The 16,615-nt window shown below is 36.7% G+C and overlaps 1 protein-coding gene across 2 annotated transcripts in view; it reads left to right on the plus strand.

Moving 5' to 3' along the window:
- Pals2 (protein associated with LIN7 2, MAGUK family member) overlaps positions 1-16,615 on the plus strand; it is a 48,380-nt gene that overhangs the window by 28,758 nt on the left and 3,007 nt on the right. For both annotated transcript variants that reach the window (XM_042684971.1, XM_042684972.1), the window contains 2 exons: positions 10,798-11,000; positions 11,918-12,046. In XM_042684971.1, coding sequence (XP_042540905.1) covers positions 10,798-11,000; positions 11,918-12,046 — 332 coding nt within the window. The remainder of the gene's footprint in view (positions 1-10,797; positions 11,001-11,917; positions 12,047-16,615) is intronic.

A 16,615-nucleotide genomic window follows, 5' to 3' on the forward strand; every position in this document is an offset into this window, starting at 1 on the left:
TTCGTGGATATCCTTTTTTAGAGGGGAGGAGGTAGGACTAAAGTTTGAACAACTTGCTAGGCAGGCATTCTACCACACCCCAAGCCGTTCTTTCCATTATTTTTGGGATAGGATCACACATTTTTACCTGAGTCTGACCTCAAACTATGATCCTACTACTTTTGTCTTCTGCTTAGCTTAGCTTATAGATGCCTGCCACCATGCTCAGTTTATTGGTTGAGATTGGGGTTAGGGATCTCATTAACTTAGTTGCCTTGACACTAAATCTTCTCAATCTTTGTTTCCCAAGTAGCTGTGACCATAAAAGCATGTCATCAGACTAAATCCCCAGAAATGCCTTCTATTTTTTGCTTGGTTTATTGCCATTTTCCCTGCTGGGTTTGTCTCAAAAGAACTGTGTAGAATATAATTTTATTATCTGCATTTTAAGGGGTATGTTTTCTACCCTCAGTTTAGTTGATTGCTTAGCTGAGAATAGAAATTCTGGCTTATAAAACTTAAAAGATGTTATTCCTGAATCCAGTTCTGTTGAAAAATTAATGTCCTTCTAGTTCTTACTTTCTCAGATTTTTCTTTTTTTGGGGGGGTGGGTCTGGTCGTGAGGCCTGAACTCTGGGCCTGGGTGCTATCCCTCAGCTCTTTGGGTCAAGGCTAGCGCTCTACCACTTGAGCCACAGCACCACTTCCAGCTTTTTTCTTTTTGCTTTATGTGGTGCTGAAGAATCGAACCCAGGGCCTCAGACATGCAAGGCAAGCACTCTACCTCTGAGCCACCTTCCCAGCCTCTCATATTTTTCTTTCACAGATATTTAAGCTCCATTGTTTTACTATTTTTCAAAGTATTCTAATATTTTATTAATACATCTAAATGCTGCATCTTTTTTCATTTACTGTGATGATTGGTGAACATACCAAGCATGAAATTCATGTTTTCAGTCCTGGACAATTTTCTTATTATTTCTTGGTTGATTTTTCCCTATTTTCTTAAAGATTCATTAGCCTGAGATATTGGACATCCTGGATTCTCTTCTCAGTCTGTACTTTAAGGGAGAAAAAAACCCAACACATTATCTGTGCTTTCAGAGTTTGGTTTGGTTTGGTTTTGCCTTTTGAAAGATTACTTTAACAATCAGTATTTATCTTTTTTTTTTCTGTTTTCTTACCCCTGTGTTGTGTATCTTTTTCTTTCCTATTCCTTTTTTTCTTTTTCTTTTTTTCTGTTATACTAGCTCTTCTGTACCTTTAAGAATTCTAAATATAGTACTTATTTTTTAAATACTTGCATAGGCTACAGTCTCTGGTTGTTTCTCCTGGTTATTGTTGTTGTTGTTGTTCCTATTTGCTCATGGTAGATCTGTTTTTTTCCTTTTATGCTGGACTGATCCCAGATTGCATATCTAGACTTAAAAGTAAAACATTAGAACCAGTGATACAGTTCTGTATGCTTTGGGGTAAGTCTTGCCAGTTGGCTGAGCTTTATTTTAGCGAAGAGATAAGGAATTAGCTGCTTTACTGGAAGAGCGCAAAATATTTGTACAAGAAATTTTATTTTGTAATTGTTGCATTTTTCCAGATAATAATCCTGTTACTCAGCAGGATTATTATTTACTGAAGATAAAGAAGGGAATAAGATGCAAATTACTTGCTCTATATGCACAATAAATCTCTCTCAATTGTAAGTTTTATACTAAAAATCTCTTCAAGGTTCTTTGGAGTAAATCCACTGTGTAACTCCCTTTCTGCATCTTTATGGCTTCTGCCTGAACAACTATTGTTGTGTCTCATGAACTTTTTGTACGCTGTGATTTTGTTTTCATTCATCTTATTCTCTGTCCATTCTTTCTCATAAATAGATTAAAAATAAATGGATTTTGTGGTCCATTTTTCTCTTCACATAGATGTCTACAGGGATTTTTAAACTGTTAATCTAGGAATATAGAACTGTGCAACACAGATTAATTAGCCAGATCTAATAATAAACTGTTTTCTCACCATTACTATCGTGTTGCAACCCTTCCTCCCTTCAAAATGACACTTAACCTTACCTGAAAAGTTACGTGGGAGAAGTTATGTAGGGGAACTAGAGACCTAACTTGTTGGCCAGAAGTAAAAGAAAAGAAAAACCAGCCACTCCCTGGGTTTTTTACCGAGAGATTACTTTGTCATTACTTTGTCATGTCCTCTTCTTTTGGTGCTGTTCTTCAGCCCATTCACAGTAGCTGCAGTAGATTTCCACGTGATGCTTGCTCAGGTCATTGGAACTTACCACAGTGCTAACCATTTTCCCATCAGTACTTCCTAACACACTCAAGGCAAACAGGCCTCCACAGAGACTTTCCCTCTTTAGGGTTATGGACAGGCTGCCCAACAGCTAGATCTCTTGGGGTCTGGGCAGCTCTATCAGTAACTGTTCATCAGGCAACACCATCTCCATCTCAAAAGTAATTTTTAAATTTGCTTATGATTTGTGATTTTTACCCATAGGTTATTTAGGAGAATATATCACTTGGGTTCCACGTGCTTTTTTAAAAATTATTTGACTGCACTTGCTCACCTTCCCTCTACTCATATGCCATTTATTGTTAAATTTTTGCTATTTCCCCTAATATTGGTAACAATTTCATGGTGGTCATAGAACATGTGTGATTTTATTTCTCCTAAATTTATTGAGAATTGTTTTATGTCTTGGAGAATAGTTTCATGTGCACTTGGGGAATATATGTATTCTATTGCTGAATGGTGTGTTGCTCATTGGATATCTGTCAGTTCCAGTTGGTTATATTTTTTTTAACTATTTGTTCTCTCCACCATTGAAAGTAGGGTGTTAAGGTCTTCAGCTATTTGGGTTTGCATGTTTCATCCTTCAGTCCTGTCAGGTATTTCAGGAGTTTGTTGTTAGAGGAATACTTGCTTACGGTTCTTTCATCTTCTTGATAAAATATTCCTTGTTCCTATTAACTTTTTTTTGTCTTAAAGGCTGTGTTGTTTGATGAGTATGCAGCTCTCTTCAGATTACTGTTAGTATCGTGGGGGTTTTTTTCAATCCTTTTAGTTTCAGTCTAATATTTGTGTCTTTAAATATAAAGTGCCTTTCTTAGGTACCATATTTATTGGGACATGATATTTCTTTTTCAACACATTGTGCCAAACTTTGCCTTTTAGAATTTGTATTGATTCAACGTAAGTACTTATACAGTAAATATCCATCAAAATTTGCCTGATTGTTTCCTCATAATTACATTCGGGTGATACATTCTTGGAAATACAAAAATTATATTTTAGCATATTGCATATCACTAGGGCATCTGGACTATTATCTTGTCAATGTGTCTTATTAATATTAGTGTTGACAATTGATTTAAGTTTAGTGTCTAGTAAATGACTCCTCTATAAAGGTAACTGTCTCTATATGTGACTGACAAGTAATCTTTTCAGAAACACTTTGAAACTATGTAACTGTTCCCAACAAATTTTTACCCAGTGATTTTAGCATCTGGCCATAATTCATTAATTTAAAAACCTTTTCTAAATTTGAGGAAACAGCTTCAATCTATCTACCCAAATTCCCTCTACTCTGTTAAAACACATTGATAAACTTTGTATCTCTGCTGGTTAGAAACTAATTTGTTGAATTTTTGAAGTCAAACAGCAAGGAGCCCAGTTTTTATCCAACCACAGATACTCTATCAGATCTTTCTCCCCTTTTTTATTTCAGTCCCCTGAGAGAGTTTGTAAGTTTCATTTTCGGTTCTTTGTATGATTTTGTTAAATGATAGTCACTTTTAGTTGTTTTTAAAAAGGCTAGTCTCATTGAATACTTTAGTCTTGGCTAGTTTCCAGGTTCTTCTTTCTTCACAGCTCATTCCTGATCAGCCTGCCCTTTCTCTTTTTTATCCACCTCTAATGTTTTTTGGTTTTCCAAGGGCAGACCAGGAAGAAGTGGGCACTAAAGGAAAAGAGACAAAGTATTGTCGTTTGAGACGTGGCCTGTTGAAGTTCGTCATGTCTTGAATGTTCAAATACTGTCTCTTCAATGTGGCCAATTCAGAGCTTGTTTAGAAACTTTCTTTGGGGCCTTTGCCAAAGCTTCTGCCCATAACTTCAAGAGTCATCCCTGCCCTGGTTCCAAGATACCTCACCTCCACTCAAGACACTTGATAATCAGGATACTCAGGTGCCACAGTATTCACATGTGTTCCATGCACACCCATGCATACTTGAAATTGTCTCTTGATTATTTATTATACCTATAAATAAAACTCCAACATAGCTGCAAGCAGTTAAAAAAAAAAGTAGTTAAAAAGGCAGAAAAAAAATCTGTATGTGCTCAGTATAGATGCAGGAGATTTTTTTTTTTTTAAATCTGTGATTAGTATTTTCCATCTATGATTAGATTAATAGGCAGTTGAAGAGTCTGTGGCTGTAGAAGGCTGTTTTCTTTTTTTAACTTGTTTTTACTGTATTTCCATACATAGCATCTTCAGCAGAATCCACACATGCTATCTTTTGGATACTCACATACATATATTTATTAGCTTACTGGAAAGTCATTCTGACTTTGTTAAAACACAATAGGAGTACAAGCTACCTCACTGCCAGAACAAGTCATCATGAAAAAGAAGATATGCATTGCTCTGTGAACCTATGACTCACTACTTCAATGACTCCTTTCTGAAAATACACGAAGTGGAGAGATTAGGTAAATGACCCATGACCAGGTTGACTATATTTTGATAACACAGAAAGTTGAGACTATAGATCCTTGACATTCTCTAGCACCTTCTAAGACTTGAATGAAACTCTGAGACTGCAATTAAAATACCATTCTACTTATAAGCATAAAGAAAACATTCAAATCTTCCAATTATGGAATTCACAATTATAGAATTATCACTTCAAATCAGATTTGCATACATTTTTTTCCTACTTGGTGTACTCCTTTTTCTTCAAACCTCTCAAGCTTGTCTCCCATGCCTTTGGTTTTTATTAGTACCTCTCCCAGGAACATTCTGCCTGCCAGATGTTTGCATGCCAGGCTGTTACTTGTTATTCAAGTCATGTTCTCAGAGACCTTCACTGACCATTCACTAGGATAGTCTATTAGTCTCTAGTATACCTAACATAGGACTTAAATTCCTATTTGTTGTTTAATTACTCACATGGCTCATGTTTAAAAATATCCATAATAACAGAATTTATCTTTTAGTTTAGACTAAGATCTGCAGTAACATGGGTCTATAGTATGTGGTCTGTAGGGGCTGGGAAGGTGGCTCAGTGGTACAGTGCTTGCCTTGCATGCATGAGGCCCTGGGTTCAATTCTTCAGCACCACATAAGCAGAAAAAGCCGGAAGTGGTGCTGTGGCTCAAGTGGTAGAGTGCTAGCCTTGAGCTAAAGAGCTGAGGGACAAAGAAAGAAAGAAAAAGTATGTGCTCTGTAAATACTCGATAAATTAGTAAACATCAGCATTTTTCCTATGTCATTAAGGTATCTGGGAAAACATTAATTTTACAACACAATGATATAGAGGTCCCAATTCAAAAATGGGCAAATGAGCCATTGGCACCTGGCTCATGCCTATAATCCTAACTACTCTGGAGACTGAGATCTGAGGATTGTGGTTTTTGAGCCAGCTCAAGCATGAAAGTCCTTGAGAATCGTATTGTCAGTTAGCCACCAAAAAGCTAGAAGTGGGGCTGTGGCTCAAGTAATAGAGGGTTAGTCTTGAGCATATAGGCCATTTGTTCAAGCCCCAGGGCTGGCACAAAAGGGCAATAGGAACAAGGGCTTAATAAATAGACATTTCTTCAAAAACTATAAAAAAAAAAGTATGGGGCTGGGAATGTGGCTTAGTGGTAGAGTGCTTGCCTAACATGCATGAAGCCCTGGGTTTGATTCCTCAGTACCACATAAACAGAAAAGGCCATGGGCTGGGAAGGTGGCTCAGTGGTTAAAAGCGCTTGCCTGGCATGCCTGAGGCCCTGGATTCGATTCCTCAGCATCACATAAGCAAAAAGAAAAAAGCTGGAAGTGGCGCTGTGGCTCAAGTGGTAGAGTGCTAGCCTTGAGCTGAAAAGCTGAGGGACAGTGCCCAGGCCCAGAGTTCAGGCCCCATGATCGGACCCCCCCCCCAAAAAAAGAAAGAAAAGGCCCAGAGGTGGTGTTGTGGCTCAAGTGGTAGAGTGCTAGTCTTGAGCAAAAGAAGCTCAGGGACAGTGCTCAGGCCCTGAGTTCAAACCCAGGACTGGTTAAAAAAAAAAAAAAGTCAAGTATACACCTGAAAAAGATATTCAGTATCATTAATAGAAATAGGAAAATGCAAATCAAGAGTGCAGTAAAATATCACTACATACTTACCAGCATAATACTTGTATTTTTTCAAAAGAATAGCCAGTGTTGATGAAGACGGAGAAATATTGGAACCTTTGGTACATTACTTTTAAGGAGGGTGCCCCAAAGCATGTATGTAAAAATTAAACATACAGTTACCATCTCATGTAGTAATTTCGCTTCTCAGAACAGAATTGAGAAGATTCAAATAAGTATGTGTACTCTAGTGTTCATCACATTATAATGTACAGTAGTCAGAAACAATCGACCATCAATGGATGATAAGATAAACAATGTATGATGTGTATATGATAAAATATTATGCAGCTTAGAAAAGGAATGGGATTCTGATACCTGGTGCAATTGAATGAAATAGGAGTCCCTAGAGTATGTGAAATGGAGATAAAGGATGAAATAGTGCTGACCAATAACTGGGACCACACATAGTGGAGAATTATTATTCATGGAGCCAAGTGTGGGTGATAAAAGGTTCTGGAATGAATAGTACTGGTGGTTGCACTGCAGTGTTAATGTACTAAATGTACTGAATTGGAGTAAGAATTGTTAGAATGGTCTCTTTTATGTATGCTCTACTACCATAGAAAGTTGAACACTTTTAATAGTTTCTTAATATTTGAACATTTATAAAATTTATTAAAAATTATTACTTCTGTTCTTTTATGTGGGCTTGGCAGATAGGGAGGTTTTTGTTATAAATGATTATGATTACAAAGTATGTATATAAATCTTATAAAATTATTAGATCAAATGGTATATATAAATGTTCAAGTTTCCTGATTTTATAAAGTCACATTAATTTCAGAAAGATGTTTTATCTTTAACAGACAAAGTCTGTCAACATCCCCCCCACCTCAGCCTCACAAGTACTAGGATTTCAGGCATGTACACAACATATCAGAGGCCCGAGACCTTAATTTTGAGTGGATTCAAGTCTAAATTATGTAGAAGAAATTTTGTGTATCTTTAACTCACATTTCTTTATATAATTACTCTTTTTTTGTGTCAGTATTGAGGCATGAACTCAAAGCCTCTAGATCTTACTCAGCAATTTGCTCAAGATTGAGCCATACCTCCAGTTCTGGCTTTTTGCTGATTAACAGGAGATGAAGTCTCTCAAATTTGTCTGCCCAGGCTGTCTTTGAACTGTGATCCTCCAATCTCAACCTCCTAAGTAGCTAGGATTACATGCATGAGCCAGCAACACCCACCTTAATAATGATTTCTTTAAATCATTTACCTGGCTTTTTATAGCACACAGATTAAGACAGACAAGTTTTCCTAATTGGCCGCTTTGATACATATGTACATTATATAATGACCACATTGTATTAGCATATCATCATTTTTTGTGGTAAGAGCATTTAGAATTCACTCTTAACTAGTCATTTCATCACCATATTATAGAATATCGTAATTTATCCCTCCATTAGCCGAATATCATCCTTTCCTTACACTCAGCCTGGTAATCAGAGGCTGGTCTTTTTTTTTCTGTGAGTTTAAATTTTTGAAATTCCACTTATAAGTCAGAATGTACAACATTTGTCTCTGCACCTGGCTTACTTTGCTTAGCCTAATACCCTCTATCATGTTGTTACAAATTCCCTGGTTTTTAAAGGCTGAATAGCATCCCATTGTGGTTATATACCTTTTTTTTTTTTTTTGTCTAGTTGTCAGTTTTTGGATACAAGTTATTTCCATATGTAGCTGTAGTGAATAGGGGTACAGTGAACACAGGAATGCCCATGTCTCATTTCATATCCTTTGGGTGTGTGCCCTACAGTGGGAGTCTGGCTGTTGCTAATGTATAATACACAGTGTTGTATGAGACACTATCAGGTGATACAGATGATATTATATTAAGTGTTTAAAATATTTAATATATTATAAAATCATAAAGTAAAGTAGAAAAGCATTGTTATTTCAGGAAGACAAACTATCTTTTAAAAACTATTTTCTCTTTAGGAATGATTTCTTGAACTTAGTAAACTGAAGAAGTGTTTTATTGTTGATTTCTTTCCTGCTGAAATTTAGAATTTTGCCAATCATTTACAGAAATTCACTTCTAAGAAATCACGTTATATAATTACTTGCTTAGCATATAATCACAAGGAATCAGTTGTACTCAATTCTAATTTCTATCTTTTAGGAATGGGAAAGGGTATAAATATGAGGCAAAAGGGTTTTAAATATAAAGTTTTGTTTTAAGCATGTTCAGTAGAGAATGAGGTTGTACTTAATCATTTGTAAACATTTTACCAAGAATTAAGGTTCTTGCCATTGATAAATGGCTCACATCTATAATCCTAGCTACTCAAGAGTCTGAGATCAGAAGATCTTGGTTTGAAGCCATCCTAGACAGAAAAGTTAGTGAGACTCCATCTCCAGAGCACTAGCCATGAGCAGGCAGCTATGTGAGAAAACAAGTTCCTGAGTTCAAGTCCCAGGCCTGGCAAAAAGAGAAAAGGGAAGGAGGGAGGGAGGGAGGGAGGAAGGAAAGAAGGAAGAAAGAGAGGGAGAAAGAAAGGGAAAAGGGAAAGAAAAAAGGAAGGAGTAGCTATCAACATATTGAGGTATGACACAATGTACATTATTATTTTGATTTTAAGCAGCACATTCCTATACATGGTTTCACTGGAGGGCTTCACAAAAATGAAACAAAACAAAAACATTATTTTAAAGATTATGTTCAGATACTGAGCCAAGTCTCAATATGTATTTGCATAGGAAATTTCAAGTTGCCTTAGAAATTTTATCATACCACGTTTGATGGATTTCAGAAACAGGGATCGTATTATTTTGAATGGAAAGTTAATTATTCCAGAGAAGAAAGGAGGACAAAAAGAAATCCTGTACAAATGATATCTTAAATTTTGAAACTGCCAACTTTTTATTTAGATTACTTTGTACTTAATGATTTGTTGGATATACATTCTGCATTTTTAAGTACTTAATATAAATAAGATAGGTTTGTTTTGGGTTTTTTTAGTTAGTCATGGGGCTTGAACCTGGAGCTTGGGCATGGTTCCCTAAGCTCTTTTGCTCAAAGCTAGTGCTCTGTTTACACACACACACACACACACACACACACACCATGCTCAAAGCTAGTGCTCTTCAGACACACACACACACCACATGCTCAAAGCTAGTGCTCTACACACACACACACACACAACACACACACACACAGAGCCAGGCTCAGAGAAGCTTAAAATAATACACAATAAAATATCTACACCTTTGCAATAGTTTGAAAGATGGTAGTAGTCCATTCCACCAAAGACTTACATGTCTAAAATTACTCTAAAATATACAAATTACTCTAAAATATACAAAGAGATCCTCTTCTGAATTTGGACCTCGGCTAGTCCCTCATTCACAAAGCATATGACAGGAACAGTAGGTGAGGGTTTAGGCCATAACAGTAATGAGGTGGCTAACTCTATCTTTGAAGTTTGGGAAGATCAGTAAGTGGGAAGCTAAAAGGCAGGTGTTCAGAGAAGTTAAAGAGTAGATAATTTGTAGACAAAATTACATTTCTGAAAATTGGTATTACAAACGAAGAAATGGCAAACTTTGCCCACCTTTTGGGTACTCAGGAAATAGTAAAGTAGAAAGAAAAGATATATTCTTTAAGGAAAAAGACATGTGCTGATCAATTGGAAAAGATACGTGCAATAGGGCTCAATTACTAAGATTCATATAACAGTAGGCTTAATTGAGGACTCTGCTTCTAGGTAATAATTTTTTAAGTGTCAAAATGACTTTTCCCCCACATTTTTATTAACATCAATTAGTTATACAACAGGGTTTCATTTGACATATTTGTATACACAGTGTCCCTTGATGGGACTCAACTATTCCATCACTCTCCCTCAGCCCTCTTTCCCCCCATATGTGGTGCTGAGGAATCGAACCCAGGGCCTCATGCGTGCAAGGTAAGCACTCTACCACTGAGCCACCTTCCCAGCTCTCCCTCAGCCCTCTTCACAAACCAGTTTCACCAAGCTTCCTTGTTCCACTTCCATACATGAAGTTTTTTGACCCTCCTTCTCCCTCTCCATTCTCTCTCTAAAGTCACATTTTTATATAAATTTTATATTGGTTATTACCTCTTAAAACATTCTTCTGAGTCAGAAGTAAGCAAATATTTTCTGCTTAAAGGCCAGGCCACAATAGAAAACATTTTAGACTTTGCAGTTCATCTACTCTTTGTCACAAAAACTCTGTAATTTAATGGGAAAGAAACTATAGAAAATGCTTAAATGAGAATAGCTTGTGGCCCCCCAAAAAAATTTATTTACAAACATAAAGTTGGTCAGATTTAGCTATAAGGTGTAATTTACCAACCCCTGTACTAAGAAAAAACATACAAGCTACTTTGTGTACATTAGTCTTAATTTTTATACCCTATAACCTCTGTACAAATTTGGAATGTTATTTTACTTAGTTACTTCACGGAAGCCAAGGGAAGATGAAAAAGATGGCCAAGCATATAAATTTGTGTCACGATCAGAGATGGAAGCAGATATTAAAGCTGGAAAGTATTTGGAGCATGGGGAATATGAAGGAAACCTCTACGGAACGAAGATAGACTCTATTCTTGAAGTTGTCCAAACTGGACGGACATGTATTTTGGATGTCAACCCACAAGTGAGCTGCATAGATTCCAAAGCTGTTTTAAAATTTTTATTTCCTGGGAAGTTTTTGCTTCTGCATATGCTAGATGGGAGTGTTTGCTTTCTTAAACAGAGACAACTCTTTGTCTCTTAACTTTCGGTAACAGAGAACATCATTATGCATCGATAGTTTGTTAAGTAAATAAATATCTGATCAATTAGCCAGTAGGGCCTTAAATAGCAATAGAAATCTTATGATTAAATAAGTTTAATGTTTTACTTGTTTATGTAATACATAAGTGCATATGTCAGGAAATACTAAATTTAAAACTCAAAGCTGCAACATAAGGAATCAATTCTCTTTCCATATCTGTCTTACTCACCCCTTCCGATTCCTCTACACTCAGCTCAGCCTTTCTACTCAGATAAATAAGTACTTGGTGTATATCTTTCTAGTCATTTTTGTATGCTATAAATGCAGATATATACAGACTGTAACTGATTTTCTATTTTTTGTCACTTTATATAAGTGGAATGATTACACACAGATTCTTCAGCATTTTTATTCTTGATCTCTTCATTGTCAGTTTCTGAAAAGCTGTTTTTATTAGTTTTAGTAGCTGCATAGAATTTCATTGAATGTATAGTCACTTAATTCTGAAGTTATTTCTGCTTTTTCAATATTAACAGAATTTGACAGCTCTCTTAGAGTTTACATCAATCATTTTTCTGTTAATTTTTACACTTTTCAAGAAGAGTGAGACCAGATTCACAACAAAATGGACCGTTTCAGGAAATTAATTGGAGTTAGAAGGGTAGAGTGAGGGCAGATGGTAAATGATATCCTCAATTCTTAGAACTAGAGCAGGTAGACTTTGGTTTACACTAAATGATAATGTACTTTAGATTCTAGTGCTCTATACATTGGTTTCTAATTATGCTTCTACACAGGCACTGAAAGTGTTGAGGACTTCAGAGTTCATGCCGTATGTGGTCTTTATTGCTGCCCCAGAGCTAGAGACACTACGTGCCATGCACAAGGCTGTGGTGGATGCAGGGATCACCACCAAGCTTCTGACTGTAAGTGCTGCTTTGCAGACAGGCGGTTTTATTTTCCCCAGATTGTTTCCTTCTCTTTTCATCTGAGTATGCTGCATTCTATCTAATAGTATCTAAACGTACTATACAAGATATTATAGAATAAAGATTAATTCACTAGACTTAGTTAAAATGTAGAAACAGTGTTGCTTTTAATTGAGAATCCTTATTATATATATTTATATATATATATGTATATATATATTTTTTTTTTTTTTTTTTTTAAATTTATCAGCCATTGGACTTGAACTCAGCCTGGGCGCTGTCCCTCAGCTCTTCAGCTCAAGGCTAGCACTCTACCACTTGAGCCACAGCACCTCTTCCCATTTCTGAGTGGTTTGCTGGACATAAGAGTCTCACAGACTTTCTGCCTGGGCTGGCTTTGAACCATGATCCTCAGATCTCAGCCTCCTGAATAGCTAGGAATATAGGCATGAACCACAGGTGCCTAGAAAGAATCCTTATTTTAAAACAAAAGTTGTGGTCTGGGAAGGTAGCTCAGTGGTAGAGTGCTTGCCTTGCATGCATGAGGCCTTGGGTTCAATTCCTCACCATCACATAAGCAAAAAGAAAAAAAGCTGGAAGTAGCGCAGTGGCTCAAGTGGTAGAGCGCTAGCCTTGAGCTGAAGAGCTGAGGGACAGCGCCCAGACCCAGAGTTCAGGACCCACGACCAGACCCCAAAACAAAAACAAAAGTTGTCTGTCTTTTATAAAAAATGAAAAGCATTATACTAAGATATGCATATTAAGTCAGCCCTCTCAGTTTACTAATAAGGAAATGAAGCCTCAAGATATTTAACAAACATGTTCATCCGATGCCTTCTTTCTAGTAGGGTCCCATGTTCTCTGTTTAGTTTCTGTGACAGGCTTCTCTTTCATATTATAGAAAAGAGAAAGATACATTCACAAAAAGGCCAAATGACCCTCATGTGCCCGTCTCCTAGCTTTAATAATACCTAGCCATTCTTGTTTCCATTCTCTCTGTCTTCTCCGTTGGCTTGATTTATTTTGAAGCAAATCTCTGATATCCATGGCATCTATACTTTATTATTTATTTCTAAAACATAAGAACTTCTTTAGAAACAAGATCATAACATTACTAATTTAAAAAAATAGTATTATAATGTTAATATCTCTTCTATGTTTTAATTTCTAAACCTTAGAATTTTTTATAGTTGATTTGTTCAAACCAGGATCCAAATAAGATCAACACATTGCGTTTACTTAGTGTCTCCTTAATCTCTTATTTTTTTCAGCTTAATTGATGTATAATTGATATCTCTATTTATCTAAAAGTATCCAATTGATAAGTTTGGGCCTATGCATGCATTCATGAAAACTATCAACCAAAATACTGATGTCCTTTAAAACTTTTCCTGTGCTCCTTTATAAAAATCCCTGTACCACCATCCCCTGCTTCACTTTGCTCTTCCCATCCTATATAGCAGATAAGGTGCCTTCAAATCAAGTGATCTAAGTCCTCTTAGCTCTTTTAAATTGCTCCATCTCTTCACTTTCTGAAATATACTTACAATAAATGCTTAATGTTGTTGTCTACTACTAATTGTAATTTTACCAGTTCTGGGCCACTTGGAGTAAATAACTGATTTTTCTCATTGTGGGCTGTATTTTCCTCCTTTTTTTTTTTCCTCATACCTGTCCTGGGGATTGAGTTCAGGACCTGGGCATTGTCCCTAAATTTTTTTTCCTCAAGGCTAATTTGTTTTATCAACTTGAGCCACAGCTCCACTTCTGGCTTTTTTTTTTTTTCTGGTCATTTGGAGCCAAGAGTCATGGACTTCCTGCTCAGACTAACTTTGAACCACAGTCTTCAGATCTCAGCCTCCTGAGCAGCACTTGGCTTCTTCCTACTCCTTAAAAAAAAAAAATTATTGTCAAAAAAATTATTGTCCTTAAGTAGTTGTATAGAAGAATTTTGGTATGTCTTTGCAACGCTGATCTTTTATACTAGGCATGAATTTTCTAAGTTGCAGTTATTTGGAATTACCATTTTTCTCAGGTCTGGCTTTTTAAATTCTCATTCTAGGGCCCATTATTTTCTACTGTGGATGAGACCTGTTTGGTGCTCTATTTCTGTATGGCCAGTAAATTTTCAGGGTTTCTATTCTGATAGGAACAAATATGTTCTCATATGGTGCTGTTTTTTGTTTTGTTTTGTTTTTACCTCTGATGTTCTATTCTTAACTGTCTCCCTTGGGCTCTTCCTGGGCTCCCCATCTAGAAACTCTTTTCAAGGCATTAAACTGGAGTAATCTCAGAGTACCCTTCATTTCGTTCTTCTTTCTTTACGATCTCTGGCCTTCATTGCCTGATGTAGTTCTTTCAAGGTAGTGTTTGACATTTTTGCCTATGTTAGGTTGCCATGTGGCAGCATTAGTCTAGCTCTTGTTATGCTACCTTTTAGGTCTCTTTTAGTCAATAAGTTCCCACTAGCTTTCTCTGTGTCCTCTCTTTTGACATTGTGATTGATTTGTTCAAAACATTAAGTCATTTGTCCTATAGAGTCTTCCTCATATCCATTTGTGTTCCATAAACTTACTGGTAGACAGAGAGGCCTGGTCAGAATGCTTATTCAGGTTTGATGCTTGGTTTTTGAAAAGTCCATTTGTAATTAGCATTTGTTTCATTACATCATTAAGCATATGTCAGACTCTCTTCTGTGATAGGGTCAAGCAATGGGTTCAGAGGTTGTGTGATCTAGAAAGTTCCCTAGTAGCATTTCACTTAATGATTTCAACAAATTTTAAACCTTTATCTGAATCAGTTACGTTTTTAGGGGTGGCAAAGTAATAATCTAAATTTATTATTCTTTAATTTATAAACCAGAGCACTTGTGTGTGTGTGTATGTGTGTGTGTATATATATGCCTAAATTGGAGCTTGAACTAAGGATCTTGTACTCTTACTCAACTTTTCACTCACACTGGCACTCTGTCACTTGAGCCACATCTCCACTTCCAGCTTTTTTTTGGCTAGTTAGTTGGAGATAAGATTTGTGTGTTTAAGCCAAATTCAGACTTTGTCAGTTCTCAAGCCTCCTCAGTAGCAAACTGGTGTGCTCCATCAGACTCAACCAAAGCAGTTCTTAAAACCAAGAAGAGCTGTTCCCTATTGGTTTCTTATTCTGAATACAATTCATATGGGAAAAGCAGAGTACATGTCTGATACTGTTGCTTTATAGGTCATCTATCTTTTAGAATAATATACTTGTTCCCTCAACCTCCATGTGACTGATTGTGGCTAGTTTTCTTTGGTTTTTGTTTATGGAATGCGTGGATTCAAATTTACTTGATACACTTTCCGTACACTCTATTGTAGTAATCTTCTTCATACTCAAATTGCCCTACCTTTTTTATTTTTCCCCTGGTATTCCTAAGGCTTGAACTCAGGGACAAAGCACTGTCTATGAACTTCTTTGTTCAAGACTAGTGCTCCACCACTTGAGTCACAGCTCTACTCCTGACTTTTTAGTGATTAGTTTGGGTTAAGAATCTCACAGATTTTACTCTCTGGGCTGTCTTTGAACTGCGTTCATCAGATCTCAGCCTCCTTAGTAGCTAGGATTACAAGTGTGAACAATTAGCACCCAGCTAAATTGTCCAGTCTTTGACCATTATAAGTATGTATTCATTGACTTGACACCTTTATCAACCTGATGATTTTTGCTTCCTTGATACCTTACATGACAGATATTTCATGCTTTACTTGTATTTCCTATTCTAGACCAGGAGGCAGCTATCTCCCTGTGTTGCTCAGGTTCCTTAGAGTAAATTATATTTTAAGACTAAAAGAGGTGCACATTGTCATAGGGTTAATCATTGTTTTGTTTTGTTTTTGTCAGTCATGGGGCTTGAACTCCGGCCTGGGCGCTGTCTCTGCGCTCTTCAGCTCAAGGCGAGCGCTCTACCACTTGAGCCACAACACCACTTCCAGTTTTCTAGTGGTTTATTGGAGATAAGAGTTTCCTGCCTGGGCTGGCTTTGATCAGTGGCCGTGATCCACAGTTCTCAGCCTCCTGAGTAGCTAGGATTATAGGCGTGAGCCACCAGCCCCAGCTAATCATTGTAACTAGGCCTTTTTATGTAGACAGAGCTTGACATATGCTTCTATCATACTTTTTCAATTCATATTGATACTCCCAAACTTTTCTTCCCAAACTTTCAATTCCTTCTTTCTTCTCAACACTGGTGGATAGTTAGAATATTACACAGGCTATTTGCTTTATGCCTTGTATGCACACAACAGTCTGAGAGCAAGTACATCATCTACTATCCTATGGTATGGTTACTATGAAGATTCCCCTACCCACACACACAGATTTCTTTCCAATATATTCTGCTAAGTATAGTCAGCCAAATCATTCTGTTGTAGTATGTCTTGCAGTACTTCCTCTTTGTATTTTTGGATCAGTTGATTATTCTTTTTGCTGTTTAAATTATCCTGCTTTCAACTAGAGGTAAGCTCATTCAACTTGGCCTCTGAATCTGTTTAACATAACCATTAGTCTTTGCTTCTTAGAATGACAGGCTGT

The sequence above is a fragment of the Dipodomys spectabilis genome, unplaced genomic scaffold (assembly GCF_019054845.1).
Source record: "Dipodomys spectabilis isolate Male_0828 unplaced genomic scaffold, ASM1905484v1 ptg000092l, whole genome shotgun sequence".
NCBI lineage: Eukaryota > Metazoa > Chordata > Mammalia > Rodentia > Heteromyidae > Dipodomys > Dipodomys spectabilis.